This window comes from Sus scrofa, chromosome 3 (assembly GCF_054392235.1).
Source record: "Sus scrofa isolate SSC_HxYL_T2T_F1_AM1 chromosome 3, Sscrofa_HxYL_maternal_Yorkshire_Landrace_v2.0, whole genome shotgun sequence".
Taxonomy (NCBI): domain Eukaryota; kingdom Metazoa; phylum Chordata; class Mammalia; order Artiodactyla; family Suidae; genus Sus; species Sus scrofa.
In genome coordinates this window covers 85,544,784-85,570,238 of record NC_139385.1, presented here as the reverse complement: position 1 = coordinate 85,570,238, position 25,455 = coordinate 85,544,784, and the positions used below count along the sequence as shown (strand labels likewise).

The following is a 25,455-nucleotide window of genomic DNA, read 5'->3' as shown; positions in this document are numbered from 1 at the left end:
CACACCCCAGCAGTCTCTTTTATGATCTGCGATAAGTGTACAGTAAGGTCACTTGGATGATTCAGATAACAAAGGCCCCTTCTTCTCCACTCCTTTGCCCAACATCTTGTTTGCAAAGGTCCCAGCCTGGGGTCAGAGCCCTAGTGCTTGGAGTAGGTTCTCATCAAATGTTTACAGTGACCTTATCAGCGGACATAGGACAAATAAGGAAAGGGCAAGAACAAAAAGGCTAGTGAGTGAGAAAGAACTAGGCATGAGGAAGAGGTAATGGAGAGTGAAAGGGAAGATGCCTGAGAAAGAGGAAGAATATGAAAACGTGCACAGCCACGCTCCCTTGAACACCAAAGAGTGCTTTCACCGCCCTTGACCACAAGGTGGCACCCTTTGAACTTCCTTCCGCCATCAAAATAAGAAAGGGGGTAGAGAGGAGGGAGGAAAAGCACTCCCCCAAGCAAGAACAATTTGAAAACCCACCCCATAATATTTAAAATCTGGGACAAAGAACCGTCCGGACGCAACTGCTTCAACTGCAAAACCTCAGCGCTGCCTCCGGAGCGGCCCGTCGGCCAGAGTCAGGAGCAGCCCCTTTAAAAAAGCGGAGTACAGTATTGGGATTCTTGAAACCTGAAACCTAGAAACAGAATCGAAGCGGAAACCAGAAGGAAAACCTTGAACTCCTCCAGACAATTGCTTCCGGGGAGTTTCGGGAGAGCGAGGGGGAATAAAGGGCCCGAGAGGAGGGCCCCTCGGATGGCGCGCCCCTGAGGGTCCTGGCGACTTAGAGGAGCGTGGGAAGGAGAGGACCCTACCCTCTCCCTGGGCTGCAGGACATGGCCACCGTGGAGCAGAAAGCTCTGGGCATTGGCTTCAAGTGTCTCTCTTTGGCCACTTTTGTGCTCATCTGCGCCGGGCAAGGGGGACGCAGGGAAGAAGGGGGTCCAGCCTGCTACGGGGGATTTGACCTGTACTTCATTTTGGACAAGTAAGTGCCACGAGTTGTTCCAATCTAGGCTAAGCCGATGATGCTTTCTCCCCGGGCTGGGCTCCTCGGCAGGGTCGCTTTAGGACAGGCGCGCATCTCCAGGGACCGAGAGCGGCCGCGGGAGGTGGCGGTGGCCTCAGCGCTGCGCCTTTGTCGCCGCTGGAGCGCGCTTCCCCATCCTCCCCCGCTGCCTGAGCCCGCAGGGCAGGCTTGTATGCGGGACAACTTCTGTGCTTTGCTTTTTGCGACCGAGGCGCCTGAGTTTGAGGATAGGAGTGAGAGTATGCTGTAGACCTATTGCGTTTCTCTGAACGCTTTCCGTTTGCTTTAGAAACCTTGGTGAGAAAAGCTTGCTTACGGGAGGTAGAACTTTAAGGTACTTCTAAAGTAAGAGGCTTTTCAAAACCAATCATCTCCTTTTGAAAAACTTTGCCTTACATATTGCTTTGCTTTTGTTCCTAATAATATAATGCAGGCTGACTGCTCGGTTAGTGAAAATATAAAGGGAATTTCTCCCTTCAGCAGCATTCCTCCCTTCAGAGGCTGGGAAATTCTTTGTTGTGGGCACGTCCTGTGTTGCAGGGTTTTCGGCAGCATCCCTGGCCTCTCTCCGCTAGGTGCTGGTAATACCCCCCGCCAGAACCCCCCACCCCGCTGCCCCCACCGATCTCTCCGTGGTGACAACCAAAAGTGTCTCCAGACGTTGCCGAAAGTCCCCTGCAGCTATATTCCTCCGCCCTCTGGGCTTGAGAAACCCTGATGTTGGCAAATTCAAGTTCTGGCGATTTGACTGGTGGGCTACCAGGGAGGAGCAGGAGCCCTGGTTTCTTTCTGAAAATGGATTCGGCTTCAGGGCTGTGTTCAAGGGAGATCTGAACTCTGACCAATGAAACACTTTCCCAAGCCCCCTTAGATTTGCCAAGCCAGTCATTCACAGAGGTTGCATACTATACACTCAAACCCAGTGTTAACAATAAAAAGCCCCTCAGAGAAGTTCGGAGCTCAGGAAAACTGTGTGTGAGCTCCCCAGTGCCAGGACAGGCGCTTGCTGCTACAGTGGTGGGGAGATGAATTTCACAGACTGGAAAGTATTTGGGAGTTGGAAAAAGAGTCCTGCAAAATAAGCTGGCCAGCTAGACACCAAATGTGCTTTGCAGTTGCCCCTGGAGTTTGATTTTTTTCCATAAAGGCTGTTTTGAACTCCAGATTCTTTGGATGAAAAGTGAGATCTCTTTCTTGCAGATTTATGAGAAGGTGGATACTGAAAATATCCTCCAATGCTAAGAAATGGAATTTCTCTTCTTTCTGCTAGTGGCTACGGCTCACAGAGTCAGAGACTGTGTCTGAAAATAGTCAGAGATGTCCATTATGGTGCTTTAAAAAAAAAAAAGAAAGAAAGAAAAGCCAGTTCAGAAGGACATAGAGGAAGACTTAAATAAATGGACAGAAACACCATGTTCCTGAATGGAATAATTCCAGACTATAGAGATAGCAACTCTTCCCAAATTAATTTATAAGTTAAGCTTTAAAGTCAGAGTTCTGAAAGAGTTTATCTTGGAGGTGAGAGGGGTTTAGCAAAATGATTCTAAGGTTTATCTTAGAGAAAAGAGCAGGCAAGAAAGAGCTGAAACATTTTGGGAAAAGAATAATGAAGAAGTACTTATATGTCGAAGTATTAAAATGTATTGTAAGACAAATTGATAAAAACAGGATGGGAAAAGCCATAGAATGGGTGGACAGGATAGAAAATCTAGAAACAGATCCAAGGATGTGTAAGCATTTAGCAGAAGTTCAAATGAGGAATGAATTCATTATTTTTAAAAATGATTCTTGGACAAGAGGTTGGTAACATGCCAAAGAAAAAGGTTACATTTCTACTTTAACCTCTCACCCCCAATGCCAAAATAAATTCCAAGAGGACTGAAAATTTAAGGGTTTAAAATGAAATGATGAAAGACCTAGAAGAAAATTTAGATGGATATGACTATAATCTTAAATTTAGAGCTTTTAAAACAGGGTAGAAACATACAGAAAACTACCAAAAATTTAAATATATTACAAGCTTACACTTCTATCAGTGGAAGAAATGCCATAACTAAAAGATAACAACTTACAAAAACTTTTGCAACATAAATTCACCTCTGCAGAGTGACCTTAATGTATAATAAGCAGTTTTTGAAAAGCTCTTTCCAATAGAAAATAGGCTTACTATATAAATAATTCACCAAAAAAAATGAAAGTCAATAAACAAACAAAAAAGTGTAACTTCACTAGTAATCCAAGAAATGGAAAAAGTCAAACAAGATATAATTTATATTAAGTTGGCAAAGATTTTTAAAGACATAATATTTCATATTGGCCAACTTGTGGGAGGCAGGCATTGTCATATCTTCCTAAGGAAAATCTAAATTCCTACTGGCTTTCTAGACTTGTGCCGTTCAACAGAACTTTCTGTGATAATGGAAATGTTCTTTATCTGTGCTTCCAAGATGGTATTGACTAGCCATAAGTGCCTGTTGGAAAGGTGTCTAGTGGAATTGAGGAAATGAACTTTCTGTCTTATCTAACTTTAATTAATTTAAATTTAAATAGCCACATGTGGCTATCAGATTAGATAGCAGAGACAAGAAAGTAATTTGGCAACAGGCATCTAAGGAAAAACCCAAGATAGTCAGAAAGAAGTGCCTCTAGAGGTATGTTCCTGACAGTACTCTTTATCATAATAAAGCTGAAAATGACCTAAGTGTCCATCCAGAGGGGACTTCATAAAGAAGGCATGATATACGCACAATATTGTGTATGCATGTTATGCATAGTTATAAGATATTTTTTGAAGAAATAATACTCATAATATATATACTCTTATGTGAAAATACAATCACCGAACATTTTACACTATGATTCTACTTTTGTAAAAAGTCTAAACATACATGCGTATATGTCTCCATTTACTCAATATGTAATAGTATTTGTCCCAAGAGCATACGATTTTTTGTTTTTACACTTTTCTGAATTTTCAAGTTTTTCTACCATAAACATATGTTATAGTCATCAAAAATAAGTTACTCTGAGTCTTTAAAAATTCATTCAAGTATGAGGAGGGTCTGTAACCAGAGTGCTGAGCTCCAAGGGTTATGCAGGATGCTGCTTCTTTTATATTAAACCCTGGAGTACATTTCTAAATGCACCAGAAGATCCTTTGCAGTATGTTGGGGGCCTAAAAATGCTCCAGGGAGAGTGGGGAGACCTTTGTAGGTACCTCCCTTTGCAGGTGGACTCCTCTGACTTCCTTTGGTTGTCCTCTTCTTTGAAGAGAGGGTTTTTTTTTTGTTGAATGAAAACGTGCTAGAACTTGGTCCAATAAGTGTGCACACCTCCAGCCTGCCATCTCCATCCAGCCTAATTGATGGGGTTGTTGAGCCCAGAGCTGGGGGGATGGGCCAAAAGGCAGTGACAGCAAACAATCCCCCAGTAGATCCCTAAAGACATGGTCTTCTGTCCTAGAAAGAACCTCCCCAAATTGTGCTGTCCAACACCTAACCACTGAGGAGTACAAAGGGAAGGAATCCTGATGCATTTTTTTCCCCTTGGGCTTCTAAGATCCTCTGGCCGGCAAGACACTGTCTACAGGCTGAAACCAGTGGATCACAAGGCACTGAATTCACCATTCTTCCCACCCCCTCAACTCCCTTTTTTTTCCCAGCGAATAGTTCTCCTCTTTCCCGTGACATTAAATCTCAGCTCCTTTCAGCTTTAAGCAGGATGCATCTCTGGCCTGGAAGAAACCCAGATTATACATTTAATGGAACGTCATGTTTTCTCAACCAGAAGCAAAGACTTCATAATGATAACCTAGACAACCACAGTAACACAATAGGGCATTATTAGCGGCTTTGGCGACAGGGCTGGCGGACTGGGCTTCACGAGGCTTTATATGATGGAATTTCATGTTCATTTAGGCATGCTTTTCTGGTTACAGTCAGGAAAAGTAGATTGCTGGGAATTCAATCAGGGATTTGAAAAGTCAAATTTGGAAGGCCCCTCTCCAGAGGAAAACAGTCAAGGAGCAGCTGGATTTCTTTAAGTCTTCCAGAGGGCCCTCGAAGATTAATGCACCCAGTTGACCAACCCACAGACATGAATACAACTTTCCTCTCTTGCAGGCTCTTCTGTTCTTACTCTAGGTGTTTATGTATCACATATTGGTCTATTTTATAGAGAGCTATTAGTCACTTAAATGGAAAACGTGGGGGGGGTTTTCCTAGTAATTTTTTATTGTATGCTAGACATTAGGCTAATACATTGCAGTACGTCTCGATCAATGGTTGGCAAACATTTTCTTAAAGGCCAGGTACTAAGTATTTTAGGTTATGGACTACACAATCTTTGTTGTAAATACTTCACTCTGCTGTGGAAGTGGGAAAGAAGAAATACAAAATATTTAAACAAAATGGGCATGGCTGTGTTCCAAGAAAGATTATTTTCAAAAATAGCTGGCCTGCCTGTGAGGCATGATTTGTGCACCTCTTCTCTAGAATATGCCTTTTTGTTGTAAGAAATGTTCAGAAAACATGGATTCTTTATCACGAGTCTCAGGAAGTGCTGGCTTCATGGCTGTATTCATGTGTGCCCTACAGACTTCAAAAATAGAAAGATAGGGTAGAGCAGGAGGAGTGGAGACAATGGTGGGCTGGAAGGTGGCAGTAAATGCTGAAGAGTTTATTCATAGGACTTCCCAAAGCCACAGCCTCTCATCCAATAAATCCTTACATCTGTGAAAGCCCTCTGCAGCCTTACCATGTGCTCCTTCCCCATGAGAGTCCCCCAGCTCCTCCCTCCCGGACTTGCTTTTTGTTCAGCACCTGTTTTCTCTTTCTCTTCTTCCCATGCAAAGGGACCCCCATCTTGCCACTCAAAGCATCCACAATTGGGTGGTCCCATGGGAGCAAAGATCTGATACATCTCCTATGTATTATACTCCAGAGATGTGGTCATTAAACAGATTTTATAACATGAGATAGGGAACCTCCCCACTTTCTGGGTTCCCAAGCACTAACTTAAACAAATAAATCTTTAGAGTCGAAGCTAAAGACTTTATGCCATCTTACAAGTGGCCAAAGACAAGCTCGTGTGGTAGCCAGGGCAAGCGCTGCTGTCTCTAATGTACAGATGAGGAAACTGTTCAACTTTGGTCAACCCACTGGATTAAGTGACCTGCCAAAGGACCTTGGATTATATCATGACGTCTGCTCCTGACTCCCAGCCCAGCTCTTTCCCCTCATCACTGCCCTGTGCAGTTGGGTCATAATGAGAAGCACATGGCAGTACGACTGGGTAATTCCAGGAATTAAAAGTCCCTGCATCAGAATTTCAGGAAATGATGGTGCATGAGGCAATTAAGGTTGAGGAGATACTGCTCTGCTGTTAAATCGGCTGTAGTTGATTGACGGTTTTAGGGACTTCAACAACACCCCCTGCCCCCAGCCCACAGGGATGCTTCGGAGGTCTGGGGGTTAAGTGATGGCTGGACCTCTAGGGACATCTGTGACACACAGAAGATCCAATAAATTAACAATTAGTTGTTAAGATTGAATCTGACGGAAAAGGGGAAGTCAACTCTAGATGAGTTAAAAAAAACTTTTTCAAGGTCAGGAATGTCTTTTTGTTTGTTTGTTTTTTGTATTGAGATGGAGTCTGTGGTTGGTTTTCAATGTTCCTCCAGTTAGATTCCAGATTTGGAGAGGACTTATCAGGTCAAGTAATAGTTGGAAGATTTGGCTTATGTTTCAAAATAAAAATAAATAAGGCAAAACTCTTTTGTTTGGTTTGGTGTTTCTGCCTGGGTCAGCCAAGTAATTACCTCTCGTTTCTGTAGCTGTGGGAGACCTGGTAAAACTCAGTGTCAGGCTAAGAATAGAGTCCAGGAGTATTGGAGGAAGGCACCCTTCCTAAGATGACCTGCAATTATCTTCAGATGCTGAAGGGCTCCCAGTGGTCCAGGGACAAACTCTGGCATCTCTTAGTGAGACTTGGCTGTCACATACATGCAAATGGGATTTGCTTTATGCTAATTTAGAACATGTGTCTATTTTTGATATGTGGCCAAGAGGCAGGATTTCGCCTCTCTCAACAATTATTCGGCAACCAAAGACAAAGTGGGTATTTGGATGTTTCCTGACATGTTTCCCAGGCATGCCAGGTTTGTCCTGAAAATAACGGGATTTCTTCAATTTGGAGGAGCTGATTCTTTCATTCATTTGGCATAAATGTGTTCTCAATTTCAATCACAAGTGTTACTCCATTAAAAAGCACAGAGGACAATGCCTATTGCAAATTGTGTCCTGTTCTGAATGTTGCAAGAAATGTAAGGGAAGCAAGAAGCTGCCCCAGACTATTTACTTTTTAGCCAGAAGGATGTTAAAAGGACTCCAGGCAGCCAAAGCTTAAGCCTCCAGTGAGGATTTGGGACAAGGAGCAGGTAAAGTCAATTTGAGAACAATAAGAAGAAGAAAAAATGATAAATGACACTGATTGAGCCCTTGCTACCTGTGTGATCCCCTTTAGTCTCTACAGCCACATAAATCAGCACAGTCATGATCACCATTTGACACATGAAGAAACTAAGGTTTAGCCAAGGTTGCTGTAAGTGATACAACTCAGTGTCACATCCAAGCCTCTCTGAGTCATGATCTCCACACAAAGATGAGAAGAATTTAAACATGCAAGAGAGCATTGAATCCATCAGGATAGGTCAAGTTATGCCATGGTAACAAACAACACCGCCCCCCCCCCACCAAATCTCAGTGACACAAAACAGTAAAGTATAAACGCTTCTTTGTAATCGCTGCTTCTGCTAAATGTCTGGTGAGGGTCAGCAGGGACTCTGCTCAGGGTAGTGATCCTGGGAGCTAAGCTGGTGGAGACTCCGTAAAACCAGCTTCCACCATCACGGCTGCAAGGGAAGGAAATGCTGGAGAATCTCCAGCTGGAAGTGACATGCATCCTTCCACTTTCAACCCATTGGTCAGAACTAGTCATGTGGCTTCACCCTAAAGAGGGTGGAACCAAAAACCTCATCCTCCTGTGAATCCAAAAGGAGAGGAAAGCCAGATATGGATGGGCATTAAAATCTTCTCCCACAAACCTTTATTTATACACTACTTTCACCTCAGCGAGCAAAAAAAGGAGTAGACCCGGAAGGGAGTAAAGAGATAAGAGCTCTGGAAGAGGGTCCATGTTGAGCTGTGTCTTAGATTTATTCATCGACCTGGAATTATGATCGGACACAACCATTCCCATCCTCCCATAAGGCAGTGGTGGCTCCAGCTCTTTTCCTCCCTTTCCCATTCTTCCCATTCCATAGATGAAACATCCAGTACAGGGGACAGGGGATTAAATGAGATTACACGGAAAGTAGAAGTAGAGATGAGACATGCTTCCCTGAGTGCTGAGTATTACAGGCATATATGAGGGAATCTAAAAGGCTGGAACATTGCGGCAACTGGGCCAGAGGATGCTGTAAATTGAAGAGGCTGCAACAGAGCTTAAGTCAAGAGTATTTGGATTCTGACCAAATGTGTCTCAGGGGGTGGGGGGTGTCATTGCCATTTTCGGTGGGGCAGTTTCTCACCATGAAGCATTCTAGGATGCCTGGCATTTCTGATCCTTCCTTTGTAAATGCCATTTGCCTTCCTTGTCATTGTGACACCCAACAAATAGATGTCCCTATATTTATTTCTAAATATATAGATGCCCCTTCATTTATTTCTAAATGCCTTCCTGTGAGATAGGTTGAGAACCCCTGACCTAAACAAAGCAGGGTAGAATGAGGCATGTCAATGGTGCTGATTCCGAGCACCCCGGGACTACATCTCAGCAGGAAGAGCATTTGTCTGAAGAAAGAACTGAGGAGGCTTCAGTGATAAGAGAGCCCATGGAAATTGTAGACCTTGAAAATGAATGTTCTAAACCAGTGGTTCCCAACCACAGGCCAAATCAGAACCTAAGGCTGGGCAGGTGTATATAATTTGGAAAATCTTCCTAGATGTTTGTGATGTGGGTCTGTCCCTTCCACGATAAAGAGGAATGGGAAGACAAAAAGTGCTGTCCTGTACTGATAGTTTTTTCCCTCTGCAGAGATGATGAAGTTTAGGCAGCAACACCTGAGAACTGGATGCCAGGCAGAGTTCTTATTTTAGATGGCAGGAGGAAAAGCCCACCATGACATGGAGAAGGAGGAGCAGTGGTCACAGATAGGCCATGCTTTGCCCTCCAATGTTGCCAGATCCTGCCATGTGTCCCTACACACAGAGGCCAGGGTACTTGCCTGGACAGTCCTTTGTTCCCTTTCTGTCAGGACTCCAGGCATGAAATGTGCTCCAGTGCCTCATGGAAAGGAACTGGGCTCAAGCACAGGGGTTAAGAGAGCTGACTTCGGAATCAAGCATCTCTGGCTTCAGATACCAGCTCAGCCTTTCACCAAGCTGTATGACCTTGAGCACATTACTTAGTAGCCTCTCCAAAGCTTTCTTCTCATCAGTAAAACAGGCATTAAAATTTCTGCCTCACAGAAGTGTCCTAAAGATTAAATAATATTAGATTAAAACTTTTATTGAAGCATTTGGTACGTGAGTGCCCGAGATGATGGTGGTGGTGGTGGTGGTGGGTGGTGATAATGGTAGTGATGTTAATGGTGATGATGGTGACTGTGATATTGATGGTGGTGGTGATGGTAGTATTGATGGTGTGATGGTGGTGATGGTAGTGTTGATGGTGTGATGGTGGTAGTGATGGTGAGATGGTGGTGGTGATGGTGGTAGTGATGGTGGTGGTGGTAGTGGTGGTGGTGATGGTGGTGATGGTGACTGGTATTGATAGCGGTGGTGATGGTAGTATTGATGGTGTGATGGTGGTGATGGTAGTGGTGATGATGGTGGTGGTGATGGTGATGGTGACTGTGGTATTGATGGTGGTGATGGTAGTGGTAGTGGTGGTGGTGATGGTGGTGATGGTGACTGTGGTATTGGTGGTGGTGATGGTGGTATTGATGGTGTGATGGTGGTGATGGTGGTGGTGATGGTGAGATGGTGGTGGTGATGGTGGTATTGGTGGTGGTGATGGTAGTGGTGGTGGTGGAGGTGATGGTGGGGGTAGTGGTGGTGATGATAGTGGAGGTGGTGGTGGTAGTGGCGTTGATAATGGTGGTGGTGATGGTGGTTATTCTCTCTAGAAAAAAAAGACGTGTTCCTCTAACAAAAGACACCTCCCTAGACTTTAAGGGGGACTGGCTGGCTAAGGTCAGGAATACATCAATTCATCCAGTATTTATCAAACTGTGCTAAATTTATGGAATTTCAAAATGGATTTCACAATTAAAGCAGAAGAGACAAAGGGTTAGGAAAACAGAGTCGGTGAAATTATCAGTTTTGGTTGAGATGAGAGAGGCTTAAGAGATGTCACCAAGAAGGTAACTTTGGATACAGAACTTGACCTTGAACATTGGGCAGGATTTTGCCAGGTGACAAAGTAAAGGGAAAACATTGATGATGAAGGGGCAATACAGGAAAGCAAAGGGACACATATTCTTTGTGGTGTGAGCATGACGATGAGAGTGACAGGGAAAGAATCTGGAAAGAGTGGATTTTCTTCTATCAGCCATAGGTTATGGGGTTATGTCATAGGAATGGGGAAAAAAGAGCAAGTGAAATTGAGTGCTCTTGTAGAGGGGAGCATCAGGAATTGATGAGCAAGTGGCTATGAGCAAGCGGGAGGGGAAAGAGTTGTGAGGGTAAGGAGTGGGTTTCAGAGAGAAGAGTTTGGTCTGGACTGTTGAGTCTGAACATGTGGGACTTTTGGGTGGAGATGTTGAGTAGGCAGTTGGATTTATACCCTGGAACTGAAAATAAAGACTTGAGTGTTGTTAACCCCAGGGTAGTAGTTGAAAATATGGATATGATAATAAATAATGTAGAGATAGTATCAAGATAATATCAGCATTAAAAAATGTCAAGAAAAGGTGGAGTTTAATGAGGAAGATGGCCACAGTCCAACCTAGTAGAACTGCCAACAGGACCAAAGGAGAAACTCCACTAAACAGAGCCAGGAAGAAGTTGACAGAACAGTCAGAAGAGAACCAGCAAAGAATTGTTACTACTGAGCAAGGAAAGAGAGAATTTCAGTGGAAGGGTGAGCAACTAGATGTTTTCCCCCTAAAATTATCTTTTTCTATCCCTAGTCTTGTGGACAGTATCACCCTAAATCCAGCCACTTAAGCCAAAGATCAGAGAGTAATCCTCATTCTCATATTCCAAGGCCTGACAACACCTGCTCCTGCATCTCTGCCCTGCCATTGCCTTAGTTCAGGCCATTTCTCACCCAGTTCACTGAAACATTCTCCAAATTGATCACTTGACCTCCTTTTTAACACTCCCACCCCACCCTATGTTCTTGACACCGGTACTAAATGGATCTTTTTAGAACACAAATTTAATCTTGACATCATCTCCCCCAACCCTTGAACCTCTAAACACTCCCAAGGTTCTTTCAGTATAAAATGCAAACTCCTCAGCAAGGTATCCAGGAACCTTACTGCTTGGGTCACTATGCGTTTCCCTTAACCTCATCCCTTGCCACACTCCTACTCCCCTGCAATTTCCAACACAGCTGTGCTAGGCAGTTCCCTGAACTAACCCTTGCTCTTTCTTGCCTTTAGCCATAATGTCCTTCATCTCCATTTCCATCTTTATAGAAGTGATGCCCTCTTACCCTTTGAGATGATTACAGGCCCTTGGTCCCCTCCCCTCTAGTTGTGGCTCCCTGTGGTACAAAAAATTAAGAACAGTCATCTTTTTACGTGTCATCTTCAATCAAAACCCATTCCTTGTTCAGAATTCCTCAATCCCATAATGACTCATCTCACATGATGAACAGCAGAGGGGTCCATGATCAAGAGTTAGAGAAGAATTACCCTTGGCATTTGTCCTCTGATGTCTCATTCAGGGGTCTTGTCTTCTTTTCCTCAAACTGTGCGGCTCATTCGAATACAGCTCCTTCCTGTAGGAACCACCTGGAACAAGCTTTCCTAATAACTTTTGGCAAAAAGATTGTGATCAGAATCATAGCCATCATCCCTTATATAGGATAGTGCAAATACCAGGTTTATGGAAATGGCATAGCAAATAAGAGAAAAATGAAGTGTCCTGTTTGTAACTATATACCAGTCCCAATAATAAGCAATATAAGGTAAAAGGAAATATAAGATGCCATTGGATAGCCACAATCTAACCATAAATAAATGGATGGCCTGGTACATTCCTGACCTGTGCTTGTCCCACTATAACTATTAATGGGTTCCTATTTTATTCTTGAAAGTGTCCCAGTTTGGATATGAAATTATCTGAAAACCCTGCTGAATAATTGTCATAAAAGATACTTGAAGAAACAAAAGAGGAGAGGATTGAAGGTTAAACAGGTGAATACCCCTGTACACCTTGTTCCATTAAAATGGCAACCAGTTCAGCACTTTTCATTCCATTCAAGTGCCCCAATTTTAAGCTTTGCCTGGCAACCCCACTCCCAGATTCCCATAACAGTTCGTGGAATTTCTCCAGTACTCACTATCTTAGCCCCTAACGCTGTGAATTGTAATTGCGTGTTTCCTGATCCCTCCATGGGGAGGCAGTATTGCACAGGTATTAAGACCACAGGTTTAAAGGCAGAAAGGAGACTGAAGGAGAGTAGTGTTTGGTCTAAGAGCATGGACTCTAGGGCTAGAGTTTGAATCCCAACCCTATCACTTACTAGCTGTGTGTCCTTAAGCAAGTTACTTAATCTCTGTGTGAGCTCAGTTTCCTCATCTATAAAAAGGGAGCTCATAGTATTATCACAGAGCATTGTGCTCAGAGCAGAAATCCTATGCATGCACAGGAAGTACTTGCTAAGTGCTAGATATTATTATTAAATGGTAATGAACGTAAAGGGCTCAGCACGATGCCTGCTGCTTAGTAAATACTCAATAAATGTCCTGGTATGATTATTAATCTTTATAGATCGTGAAGGACTTAACAGGCATTAAAAATCATTTTGCGGAATCAATACATATTCTCTGTTGTATTTATGCATCCTGCAGCTACATCCCATGAGAAAGAACTGAAGAAGGTCATTTTCTTTAGCAGAAACAAAGGCATCGGTGACTTTTGGAAGTGTTGCTTCAGGGCATCATAAATGCAGACATTAAAATTTAATGAGCTAGGGACTTAGTTTAAGATGAGAAAGGAAAGAAGTTTGTTTATGACTTCTGAAAAAGAAGCTGACCATGGACAGTTAGCTTTTCCCTGCCTCCCTCACTATCACCTAAAACTGCCCTACTCCCCAAAAGAGAAGATCTTAAAAAGAGGCATCTGGGGGAAGCTGGCATCAGGTCTAATCACTAAGGACAGTGACACTGACGTGAAACACACTCGTAAGAAATTCCACTAGAAACATAACAGATGGGCTGAGTTTGGAGGAGGTCGGCCAGGGTCTCCTTTCAATGCTGTTGCCAAGTTGAACAACATGTACAGGAAGATTCTGAAGGAGCCCTAAGAACCATCCCAAATGTGGAAGTGAGTTTGAAGTAAAGAGTGGGACATAAGCGGAATGGGGACCATCTCCTTAGAGCCAGGCTGCCATTGTGCCTCAGCAACATGCAGAGGCAGCTGTGCCGGAAGCCAAGGAGGAAAGTAAGCCATAGAAGAGAGAACGCACAAACACTAGGCATCTCCGTGACAGTGATTCTGTCCAGCATTGCAGAGTCCTCCCTGGAGATCCTGGGCCTCCAGGGAAATGGCAGAGTTCTGTCTTTAATTATGTGGATGCAGTAGAAATTGGGAATGAGGTCAGGTACAGTACAACGTGATCTTGGAGTAGACACCAAGCCAAAAAACTACATATGGCAAACTGGATTTGGTGTGCAGAACAAACACACACACTTTGCAATGATGACGTTCCTCTGTGAGAAGTAAGTGATGAGGGGTTATTCTATCCCCCACTCTGCTCTAATTGATGAAACAGTAGCAGAAGCTTACTTTAGCCATTAAGACCAACTCCCTTCTCCCAGATTGTGTTCTTAGGGAAGTTTATAAGTGTGAAGACAATGCTGTAAATATATATATATAATTATATAATATTATATACATACGTATTAATATTGACATTAATGTTATATACATATTATATTAATATTAATACATATGCATGGTATCATATATATGTATATACACATATATATTATATACATATATATGCCTTACATATGTATAAAATGTATGTAATATTTGGGAAGTAAATATGAGACCCGGTTACACCTTCCCATATTGAAACAAGAAAATAGGGCCTACAAGATTTTAGCAACTGAATATAAAGAGTGAAAAAAACTCTTGCGATAGAAGGACATATTTATGGAAAGAATTTCCAACAGCAAAAGAGGGCAGTTTTAGCATCACGTTTCATGATTTCAGTGAAGTTAAATAAAATAAGACATTTGTAAAACAGGAGATAACATCTGAAAAGGGACCTAGAGTAGTTAAGGAAATGTAAAATGATCTGGAAAAATGTGAAGTCACCTGAGAAGCTGTAAAGAGCAGAAGCGAATGCAGAAAATGACATAAATGATGAAGGCGTGTTGGAGAAGTTCTCGTACTTTGAATAAGAAATGAGGTATGTGAAAGTGATGGGGAAGAAGATAGTAAATAATGAGTAACAAAAATGGATATCTAATATTCTAGATAATTTGAGTAGCTAAAGAATAGTCTAGAAAAACCATTCAAAGATTTGGTAGGAGAGAATTTTCCTGTTAAAAAAAAAACCTGAAAATGAAGATTGAATAGGCTCATCAAGTAATAATAAAAATGAATTAAAAGAGATGAATATGTAAACATTTCCTGGTGAAAATTTTAAATTTCAAAGACGATAGAATTTGCACCCTCTGGAGGGACTGATTTGCCCTTGGGGGTAGGTCCTTTGGTTTTGGACCAAGTTAGGGCATGGAAAATTCTATGACATCTTCAAGGAAAAGAAAATTTCAATATGAATTAAACTCTCCCAGATAATAGAAAAAAAATGAAGCTTCCCCATTTATTTTAGGAAGCTAGCATTTGTATGATGTTAATATCTACCCAAGAAAACACACATGTAAAGCATCTGAACAAATTTGAATAAAAACTTTAAATCTGAAATCAAATATCATTACAACAAAACTATATAGTAAAAAAATGATACACCAAGACCAAGTAAAATTTTATCCTAGGAATGCAAGGATTCTTCAACATTTAGGAAATATGTTAAAATAACACATTTATTTTGAAAGCCATAAATGAAAACCAATTCATTTTTCAGTAGAATCTGAAAAGACATCTCTCTGAATAGTTAAGTGTGCAAAGGATAAAGAGGATATGAATAATCATTGATGGGGTTGATTTGCCAAATATATTTTGAATCATATACCCCACAGAGAATAAACTTTCCTTTCAGATACCCATGAAATATTTATTAGGTAACAAAGAATGCCTCCATGTATATCCCAAGGCATAATTTTTCCAGTCCACATTTTCAGCAATAAATAACAGGAAATGAGTAGTGAAAGTACACTAAAGCTTCGGCTACCAGGGGGAAAAATACGGATTTTTAATATTCTCTCGTCATGAGGAAGGCTGAAAGAAAGCTGCTGTCTAGGACAGAGGTTTGCAAACTAGGGCCTGCATCCTGTTTTTGTAAATAAAATTGCATTGTAGGGAACTGTATCTAAACAATTGTGATGGAACATGATGGAGGATAATGTGAGAAAAAGAATGTGTGTGTGTGTGTGTGTGTGTGTGTGTGTGTATGTATAACTGGGTCACTTTGCTGTACAGCAGAAGTTGACACTGTAAATCAAATATAACAGAAAAATTAAAAAAAAAAAAAAACCTGCATCGTAGGGCTCCCACACTATTTAGTTCGTGTACTTCCAGTGGCTGCCTCTATTGCAATACAGAGGTGAGTAGTTGCCACTGAGACCATGCAGTCCTCAGAACCTAAAACACCTGCCATCTGGACCTCTACAGAAGTATGCTGATCCCTGGACTAAAAAAAAACATTTGCACCCCAACAGAAAATGTGCAAAAGATACTGATAGCAGGATCAATTTCATGGGCATGAAACCTGTGCGGTTGCCCAGAGACCTGCACTGAGAAAGTCCTGCGCTTGGCTTCATGCTCTGCTGTCGCCATCTTGAAATTCTTAATAATTTTTGAACAAAAGGCATTTTCATTTTGTGCTGGATCCTACAAATTATATGGCTGGTTCTAACAGAACCATCATGTTTTTAAAACAAAGACAGACAAATAAATTATAAATAAGAAAAAAATCTAAATGGCCTATTATTAAATGCTCCCAAATGAAAAACTGTCATGAAAATTCATTTTCATTTATAAAACACTCAGCCATGTCAGAAAGAGCTAATCCCAAGTGTGGGTAAGAAAACCAGCACTTCTTACCTTGCTCCTGGGAGTGTAAGCAACATGACAATGGGAAGTGAGTTGTAGCAGCCACGGGGTAGCAAAAACTTATTCTCACTATCCTCAAATATGGAGAAAATAACTTAAAGCTGCTTTGCTTTTCTTCAAAAGGCCTTCCTGCTGGGTGCAGGTGTGCTGAGGAGAGGAGGCAACTTTCTTCTAAACTGGAAACCCCAGGCCAGTGCAAGAATTTAAACTCAATAAATTTAAGTCTTTTAAGTGTGTTGCCGGACCTCGCCTTCCCTCACTCCCATCGCTGTGTGTCTGAGAGGAGCTTATTGTGTCTTTATGGCTTGGATGTAAAGGAGACCTCTGACTTTTCATGCAGCCACAGAACCATCCCTTGTCTTGTCATGATCACCTGGTGGTCATCCACAGATCACATTGGTGGCTTTGGTTGATGGCCCTTGGGTCTCATTTATCACATCTCAATTATGGCAAATACCTTTTGGACAGCTAACCAGTTTTCTGTTTTCTCAGCAACAGCAACAACAACAATTTTGTATTGAATTTGCGCTAAAAGTACTAGTACGGCATTTTCTGGTGTGTGCGTGTGTGTGTGTGTGCGCGTGTGTGTTGCAAAAAGCAAATTAGTAGAGGTGAAAGGAGGCCCTATTTTGCTCTAATGTCTTTTTGATCATTTACAAGAAAAAAGACAGTTGATATCTTTGAAACTGGCCTGAACCCAGTATTAATGGCCTGAACCGAACCGGAACACAGATTGAGACTTGAACCCAGGTCCTGGGACTCGAACCTAGGCAAAACAAAACAGATTGGGACTTGAACCCACATTTTAAATTAGCACTCACCCAGTGTCTGGACTTACTGAGGTTCAGGTTCTTTATGCCTCCATGCAAAAGGAATTCAGCGAGAGACAAAGTGATAGGCGAGAAATAGATCTATTAGGATAGGAAGCTTGTGAGATGCAAGCGGAGGATCTGTGGGCTACAGTTTTATCCTCCAAGAGGTGTGGGGTTGGAAAAGCTGGCCTCTTCCTTTCTGGGAGTAGCAGTTCCTCCTCGGTATCCAGTAAGGTGTGTATTCAAATCCGCAGAAGGGCGGTCCTCAAACTCCTGCCCTTGGTCTGAATCTGAGTGCAGGCCTCACCCCATCCTCTACCCAACGACCTGAGGCAATTCCAGCACTTCCACTAGTCAAGCAAGCCTGCCTTGTTCTGATGGCTTTTTGAGCAATTTATTACTTACAGTGATCTCCCAAAGTCTCCTAGATTTCCCTCTCTATCTGTGATCCTTTCCCAGGACTTCTAAAACTACCTGTGCCTACTCCATCCCTATCATCTTGACATGGTATATGTGCATTTCTTACACGTAGCTGACCCAAAGTTTCACATAGCGTTACTGTCTGTCGTGGTATGCAATATATCCTGTTATTTCTATTCTGTTCTATTCTATTCTATTCCATTTTTTAAAAAACGTTGGCAGCCTCCCACCAAAATGATTTCCCAAATCACTAATTGTTTGCATTCCACAGCTTAAAAGTCATTGTTGTCATAGCCATCAGTTAGATTGACTAGAGGGGAAATTCCTTACAAGTCAGTATGGTGGGCTGGGCCTCTGGTTTGGGGTCCCCAGACACAGGCAGGAGCAGAGTGGGGAGCCCCCTACTCAAAGCACAGTGCTCAGTGGCTTGGTTTGGTTCTGCACTGGTCTCTGAAGAAGTTGGAGTGAAGCCAGAGTTGAGGTCAAGCTTTCTGAGCAAGAGGGAGGCTTGGCCATGACCCCAGTCAGTCACAGGAGGACAAGGGCTGGAGGCTTGGGCTGGGTTTAGGTCTTCAGCCAGTTAGAAAGCTTTAAGGGGCTCGGAGGAAGGAGGGGAGGGCCAAGGACGAAGCAGGGGCAGTGGGGCAGGGGATAGGAGGGGGGACAAAAATGAACTTGGGGCCTTTGACGGCAGAAGGGATTGCTGGTCCTGCTTAGTGGCGCCTAAGTCTGCAGTTCCCGTCCAGGATTAGCTGGGGACCTGGGTGGGTCACTGAGGACATCAGTGACTTCAGCTGGGTGGGGCTAAGGAAAAGCAGGAACTGACAGTTTTTATAATTTCCATCCTTACAGCGACTCTGCTCTTCCAGGATTAAAAGGCTCCTGGCTGATGGTTCCAGCTGTGAGCTCTCTTTTTTTCCCTTTCCTTTTATTCTAACCCATGTGCAAAGGGAGGAACAATTTAAACTTAATTTGGCCCACTCAATGCTTTCTGACTGGTTGTATCTGTGGCCAATGGAAAGAGCGTGTGTTTTCTAAGGAGCTTAACCACAGGGAGATTTGGAAACTCACATAAACACAAAAGAATGTGTCTCAGAAACAAATCCGAATGAGACGCCGGGTTCTCATTTTGCTCTTACTCTTTGCAGAACAGCCACTTGGAAGTGCTGACCTGAGGGCAATGCCAGATTCCATGAAAAACCCTGCCCTGGGAACACACAGTGAATGCAGTGTCACAAAACGTATTGATTTCTTACCATGTTCCAAACACTGGGGTTGGCATAGGAAAAACAGGAAGAAGTAGGAAATTCTGGAGCTGCCTCCAGCCATTATCTTCTCATTGGACCAGAGGCTTTGCCTCCTGATGATCTGTGAGCCCTTCTCCAAAGCCAAGTCAGAAGGTGGTGTGAAGAGGGGTTGACCCTGATTTTGAGCGGACCCAGGTATATTGAATGAATCCTTAAGCAGAGAGCTCTGTAGGGCTGTGTCCAAGCAGAATTCCTGGGCGCCAACTTGAACTCCAAATTTTGCTGAGATTTATACTTGTGGAAGCAAGGCACGAACTCCCAAGAGGGAGCCTGAATCTTCCACACCATCCTAATATCCAGTTGGCTCATAGAAGTCTTCAGCACCTAGAATTGCATTTGAGTAGGGATTTAATGGAGTCAAATATCTAGGACATTTCACACCCACTGACTTCTAGAATATGGACATTTCAACTCCCTTTGACCATAGTTTGCCAGCAACTTTATGTTAAAACCAATTTTAAACAAACAGACAAACAAAAATCAATCTGCAACAGAGTTCACTGGAACCTTTCCCAGGACTGTTTATATTTGGGCTAAGAAGGAATTTTTGTTTCTGCCCTGGGGCTTTTGGAGACAATGGCTGGGTGAGCCATTGCTGTCCGAGAGAACATCAGGGCTCTGTAACTGGGATTTTACCATCAGTAATTCTTAAATGGGTTGTCATGATAAATGAGATACTTTACACATTGTAGGGTGAAAAGCTGGCCCTGGATCCATTCTCTGTCACTTGCCCAATCCACACCCTACTTCTCCTGGCTGTGACCTGGAGCCCACTTAGGTCCTCAGGGTTGAAAAGAAGCCAAGGTCTGCATATGGAACCCTGGATTGATTATTCTGGGATTAGCTACTAGGTCAGATTCCAAAACCAGAAACTCAGTTTGCAAGGCAAAGTGCAGGTAAGACACACATGTTTTAACAGAAAGTCCAGACAGAATCAAAGACTCAGTATATCTACCTATAAGAGAGGGCAGGAGTCTAATTCAGGTACCATTGGGTAGTTGTCTGATGCCCTGTGGATGAAGTAGTTAGAGTCAAGGTTAGGGATCTAGCTGTGGCGGGTGGGTGATGGTGAGATCACTTGGTGGTGGTGAGGTGGGGGAGAGGACCATGGCACCAGACAGGTAAGCCCCTTGCTCCTAAGAATTTGGGTTAAAAAGAAATAAGAGGCACCTGTAACAAGCTCACTTCTGTGATAAATCCATAAGCAGCTGCCACGGGATTCTTTCCTTCTCTTAAGGGTGATCTGATCTTGGGGTAGGACAGAGCATGCATGTGTGGGTTTAGAAAGCTCAGTAATAAGGACTAGAAGGAGTCCCAGGTGTAGAGGTAAGTAACCCTATATTCCTCTGCTACTTTAGTAGTTGAGGTCCCACGGTGACTCAAGAGAAGACAAAACCAGTTTTGTTCTCAGGATCTTAGAAGGTTCTGTCTACCCTCAGTGCTTGAGGGGATATCTATGTACATCTCAAGCATATCCCGAAGGGGGACTATTTTGGTCCAAGCTTATATAATTATGTAAAGAATAATCATGTGTAAATAGAAAACCACGTACCTCAACAGTAACAGGACAAGTATTAATAGAGTTGGGGTGGGAGAAGCAAGCCTGTCAATATCTCCTTACCTCTGGTTTTATGTCAAGGATCTCATTTTATTTTCTTCTTGAGAAATTGAAGCACCTGCCCATTGACAAGAAAGTTTTGCAGATAGATTTAACACTTTTCTCAACCCTCTAGGATATTTCTTAGCTCTCTCCCTATATCTAGCACCAAGAAATCAAATGAATGCCAACATCGTCTAAATGACACATATCAGTCAGATAAAGAATAGTGAAAATGAAATGTTTCAAGACAAAAAGAAAGTATGAATTATCTGTAGGTGACCCTCTTTGATAAGTAAAGGAATGAAAATTGATCTGTGGCTGTGAAATAGGGCCAATCCTTGAAAACAAAGAAAAAGTAACCTAAGAGGGATTTACTCCAAATTCTTGCTCCTTAGACAGAGAATAGACCCCTAATTCTAGTTCAAGTCCCTTTTTCACTAAAACTCTGCCTCTTCTCCTAGTATAATCCTTTGGACTTATCTACTGATGATAAAATCAAACATGGGATGGAGCTATGGGGGTGCCTCTATAATCATCACAAATCTTACCCTATCCCTCAGTAACCAAAATTTCAGAAGGTACTTGTCGGGGTCATATGGACCAAAAGACAGCATTGCATTTCAGAAGTGAGCAGAGATGAGCAGTGTTCAGGGAAATCTCTTGACTCCAGTGGAAAGGAACTGTAGAAATCTGGATTGGACTATGGCTCATCATCAGTCACATGATGCCTCTTTTGAAACACACACACAGTATTGGGCCAGGTCTGCCAGACCCTAACTAGGACCCCCAGAACTAGAGCTTCTAACCCCTGGCTAAAGAAGAGCAGCCAGGACCAGACTTTGAGATTTGAAATATGCAAATAAAACTGGTCCAAGAGGATCTCTGAGGTTTGAATGAAAGGATTTCCAAAGCTTTAAAGGCCTAGGGCTAGGAGATGCTGTTCTGGTGAGCTCTTAGCAGTCTCCCAGCTTGCATTATGCTCAGAGGTATATTGTTGATGATTGGGTAGGTGTGTTCACCAAGGAGCTCTGCTCTAGAATCACTGACCCGTCTGGAAAGGCTCCTTGGGTTCACATAGGGTCACAGGAATTGGCTGGAACCATCTGAGTCCCAAACCCAGGGCGTTTATCCAAAGAAGGGTGGAAGAGGTACTGTCCAGCTGGCAAAAATCAGGGGGTGTCCGTGAACAATAGAGGCTTCTCCTCTCCACACTCTTCTTTCTTCTGTCTAACAAATAGGTAGATGCTGGAGAGGCAAATATCCTTAAGACCCTCACAAGGGGAGCCTGAAAAAAAAAAAAAAGGGGGTTGCAACCCAGTATCAGAGAATGATGACTGAGAGATGTACATGGGGCAGAGGCAATGAGCCCCATCTGTGTTGGTCAAAGACAACAGGCAACGACTGAGTTAGGTCTTGAAGGATGAGGAGAAGTTTGCCAGTTTGGACAGTGAGCATCCCAAGCACATGGACTACACAGGAACTGAAAAGATTTATTGGAAAATATTTATTTTTGACAAGAAGAGCCCCTACCGTCTCCTCTCCCCAATCCCTTTCCCCAGCTCCCCAACTCTACCCCTTCTGTGCTTGCTCTTCCCCAATTATTTAAATAGACATTTCTATATTTACTAGAAAAATGCTTTTTCAGTGCTGATTTACCATCCTTCAGGGATTACTCCTTCTGATCCTTTGTCTATTTTTCTATTGCCTGCCTTGTTAATATCTACATGTACCAATTACTTACATATCCTGGACATGAGTCTTTTGCATTGTGTATTTGTTGCAGACATCTTATCTCACTCTTTTCTTGTCTTTGAACTTGTTTATGATATCTTTGGGGGGGCACACCTGTGGTTCAGAGATCTATTGTTGATGATTAGGTAGGCACGTTCACCAAGGTCGTCCCCTGACCAGGGATCAAACCGACACCACAGTAATGACACGTGCCACAGCAGTGACAAAGCTGGATCCTTAACTGCTAGGCCACCAGGAAACTCATGTTTATGCTTTTTTGGTATTGAGAATTTTAGACACTTCAGATGGTCAAAATTCTTTTCTTAAAAAACGATTCAACTGCCTGTATCTGTTTGAAGAAACACTTCACTAACCTGATGACATAAAAATCTCCTATAATTCACCAATCTCCTATAATGGATTGAAAGGTTTGTTTTCCATTAGGTTTTAATATATCTAGGGTTACATTTGGTATGAGATAGTGATCTGATTGGTTGCTTCCAATTAGAAATCCATTGTACAACATCATTTCTTGAGGGTTTATTCTCCTTTCCCAAATTTGAATCACCTCTTTCACTTCATAGCAAGACCTGACATACATTGAGATGTGGGTTCTCTATTTTACTCCATTGACACTACTGTTATATATCATGTATATGGGGTCATGATATGTGAGAGGGCAAACTTTCCAAATTTGTTCTTTTTCATTATTGCCTTGATTACTTTTAGAACTTTAATCTTCATTCATTTTGAAAGTCAGTTTTGGAGTTTCAAAGCATCCTTTCAGTTTTGTTTTGTTTTTTTGGGTTTTTTTTTTTTTTTTTTTTGCCATTTCTTGGGCCACTCCCACAGCATATGGAGGTTCCCAGGCTAGGGGTTGAATTGGAGCTGTAGCCGCTGGCTGACGCCAGAGCCACTGCAACACAGGATCCAAGCCGCGTCTGCAACCTACACCACAGGTCACGGCAACACCGGATCCTAAACCCACCGAGTGAGGCCAGGGATCGAACCTGCAACCTCATGGTTCCTAGTTGGATTCGTTAACCACTAAGCCATGACAGGAACTCCCAGATTTTTTCCTAGAACTGAAGTTATATGTAATCTTATAAGATATTCTTTTGCTTTGGAGTCTTTCAGTATATGACCATAACATATGGTATCACTTCTTTTCTGATCACACAGACATATCATTTCTGGAAATGGGGCAGAGAAAAATAAATTCTTGTAGAGATGGGATACACTCAACCAAAATAAGAATTGGTAGAGATGTGGCACCTTGAAAAGGGAGGCATAAAATCTGCTTTGCACAGATTCATCTTATCTGTAAAATAGTCTGAAATAAAGAAGTAACCATAACTCTTTAGAAGTTAAAATTAAGGTAAATGTGTGCATAAAAAATAAAAAAGTAGTATAAAATGTTTGCAGTACAAAATATCACTGTTGTGGCTCAGCAGGCCAAGAACCCAACATAGTGTCTGAGGGTGCAGGTTTGATCCCTGGCCTCCCTCAGTGGGTTAAGGATTCAGCATTGCTGCAAGCTCTGGTGTAGGTTGCAGATGTGGCTCAGATCCAATGCTGCTGTGGCTGTGGGGTAGGCCAGCAGCTATAGCTCCAATTAGACTCCCATAGCTTGGGAACTTTCACATGCCACAGGTGAGGCCCTAAAAAGAAATAAATAAATAAATAAAGTCAGAGTAAAAGGAGCAAACTCTAACCTCAATGATTTTTTTTTTTAATTTTTTTATTTTCCCACTGTACAGCAAGGGGGTCAGGTTATCCTTACATGTATACATTACAACTACATTTTTAACCTCAGTGATTATTAGAATGACTACAGAAATGCAGAGCTCAGCTGAAACAAATCCTAAGCGAAAGGCAAGAGGCATCAAAGCTACCAAAGAGTGGGTTGGAATGGAAAAACCTAACATGAAGTCACTGCAACAGGTTGAGTACAAGCACTATGAAAAATGCTTATAAGCTGAATTGAAGCAGTAGAAAGTGAGATCAGTGAAACAGAAATCAATCTTGGGAAACAAAGAAGCCCCTTTCCAAATCTGAAATTCTTTGATTCCTTATCTTAGAGAAAGTTTCCCTCTTTTTTCAGTAAAAGGATTCCCCCCCCCCTTTTTTTTTGGCCTCACTTGCAGCATGCAGAAGTTCCCAGGCCAGGTATCGAACCCAGGTCACAATGGTGATAAGGCTGAATCCTTAAGGCTAGACCATCAGGAAACTCCACTTTTAATAGTGAAAGGCTGTATCATTTTTCTTCTTTTATTTATTAGTATGACTAGTTACTTTAGATATTCTCCAATATAGAGCTATAAATATGGTCCTGAAATAAACTCCACCAATTAATTAATTAATATTCTTTTGGATTCCTGCTGGATTCATTTTGTGAATGTTTTATTTAGAGATTTTGAATCTTTATTGACAAAGGAATTGGACTCTTTTTTTGAGGAGAGAGGAGAGGGATTTTGTCTATTTGGACATCTACTTTGTACTAATTTCATTTAAATGGATTGGAATTTTTTTTCTTCTCTAATCAGAGCAACAATATAAATAGAACAACAATAATTATTTCTTAATGATATGAAACTAATCTGAATCTGGTTAGGCCCTTTTTTAAAATTTTTTTAGCGTTAAGAGTGTATGGGATGGTGGTGGGAGGTGGAGTGAAGGGAGTTTTTTTTTTTAACAGAATTTCTCAGAATAGTCTCATGAGGTCTAAGCACCCTTTCAAAATATTTCCAGAGTTAGAAAAGTTAGTTAATGAGCCCAGTGAGAGGATAGGTCAAGTGTAAAATCGTAGAATATGAAGAGAAATGATGCAAGGTCAAGATGCATACCTGATTAAGTCACATCTGCTTTATTTTCCTAGATCAGGAAGTGTGCTGCACCACTGGAATGAAATCTATTACTTTGTGGAACAGTTGGCTCATAAATTCATCAGGTGAGAACCATAACATGTACTTCTCTGTCATGAGTGAAACCAGCCTATGTTTGCTGTTCCGCTAATTACTAACTGCTTTGGGGATGCTTTTTGACTAAGATAGACTCTCGGGTCTTGGAATAGAGACTTAAC

General features: G+C 42.2%; 1 protein-coding gene across 8 annotated transcripts in view; it reads left to right on the top strand.

The window, feature by feature from the left end:
• The first annotated feature begins 682 nt into the window (after positions 1-682).
• ANTXR1 (ANTXR cell adhesion molecule 1) overlaps positions 683-25,455 on the top strand; it is a 240,535-nt gene continuing 215,762 nt past the window's right edge. For 7 of the 8 annotated variants that reach the window (XR_014841791.1, XR_014841790.1, XR_014841788.1 and 4 more), the window contains exons 1-2: positions 683-982; positions 25,252-25,323. Coding sequence is in view for 1 of the 8 variants with exons in the window: in XM_003125066.7 (XP_003125114.3) it covers positions 831-982; positions 25,252-25,323 (224 nt within the window). In the remaining 7 variants the exon portion in view is untranslated. Of the gene's footprint in view, positions 983-25,251; positions 25,372-25,455 lie in introns of all 8 variants that reach the window. The other variant, XM_085019044.1, reaches the window with a different exon arrangement.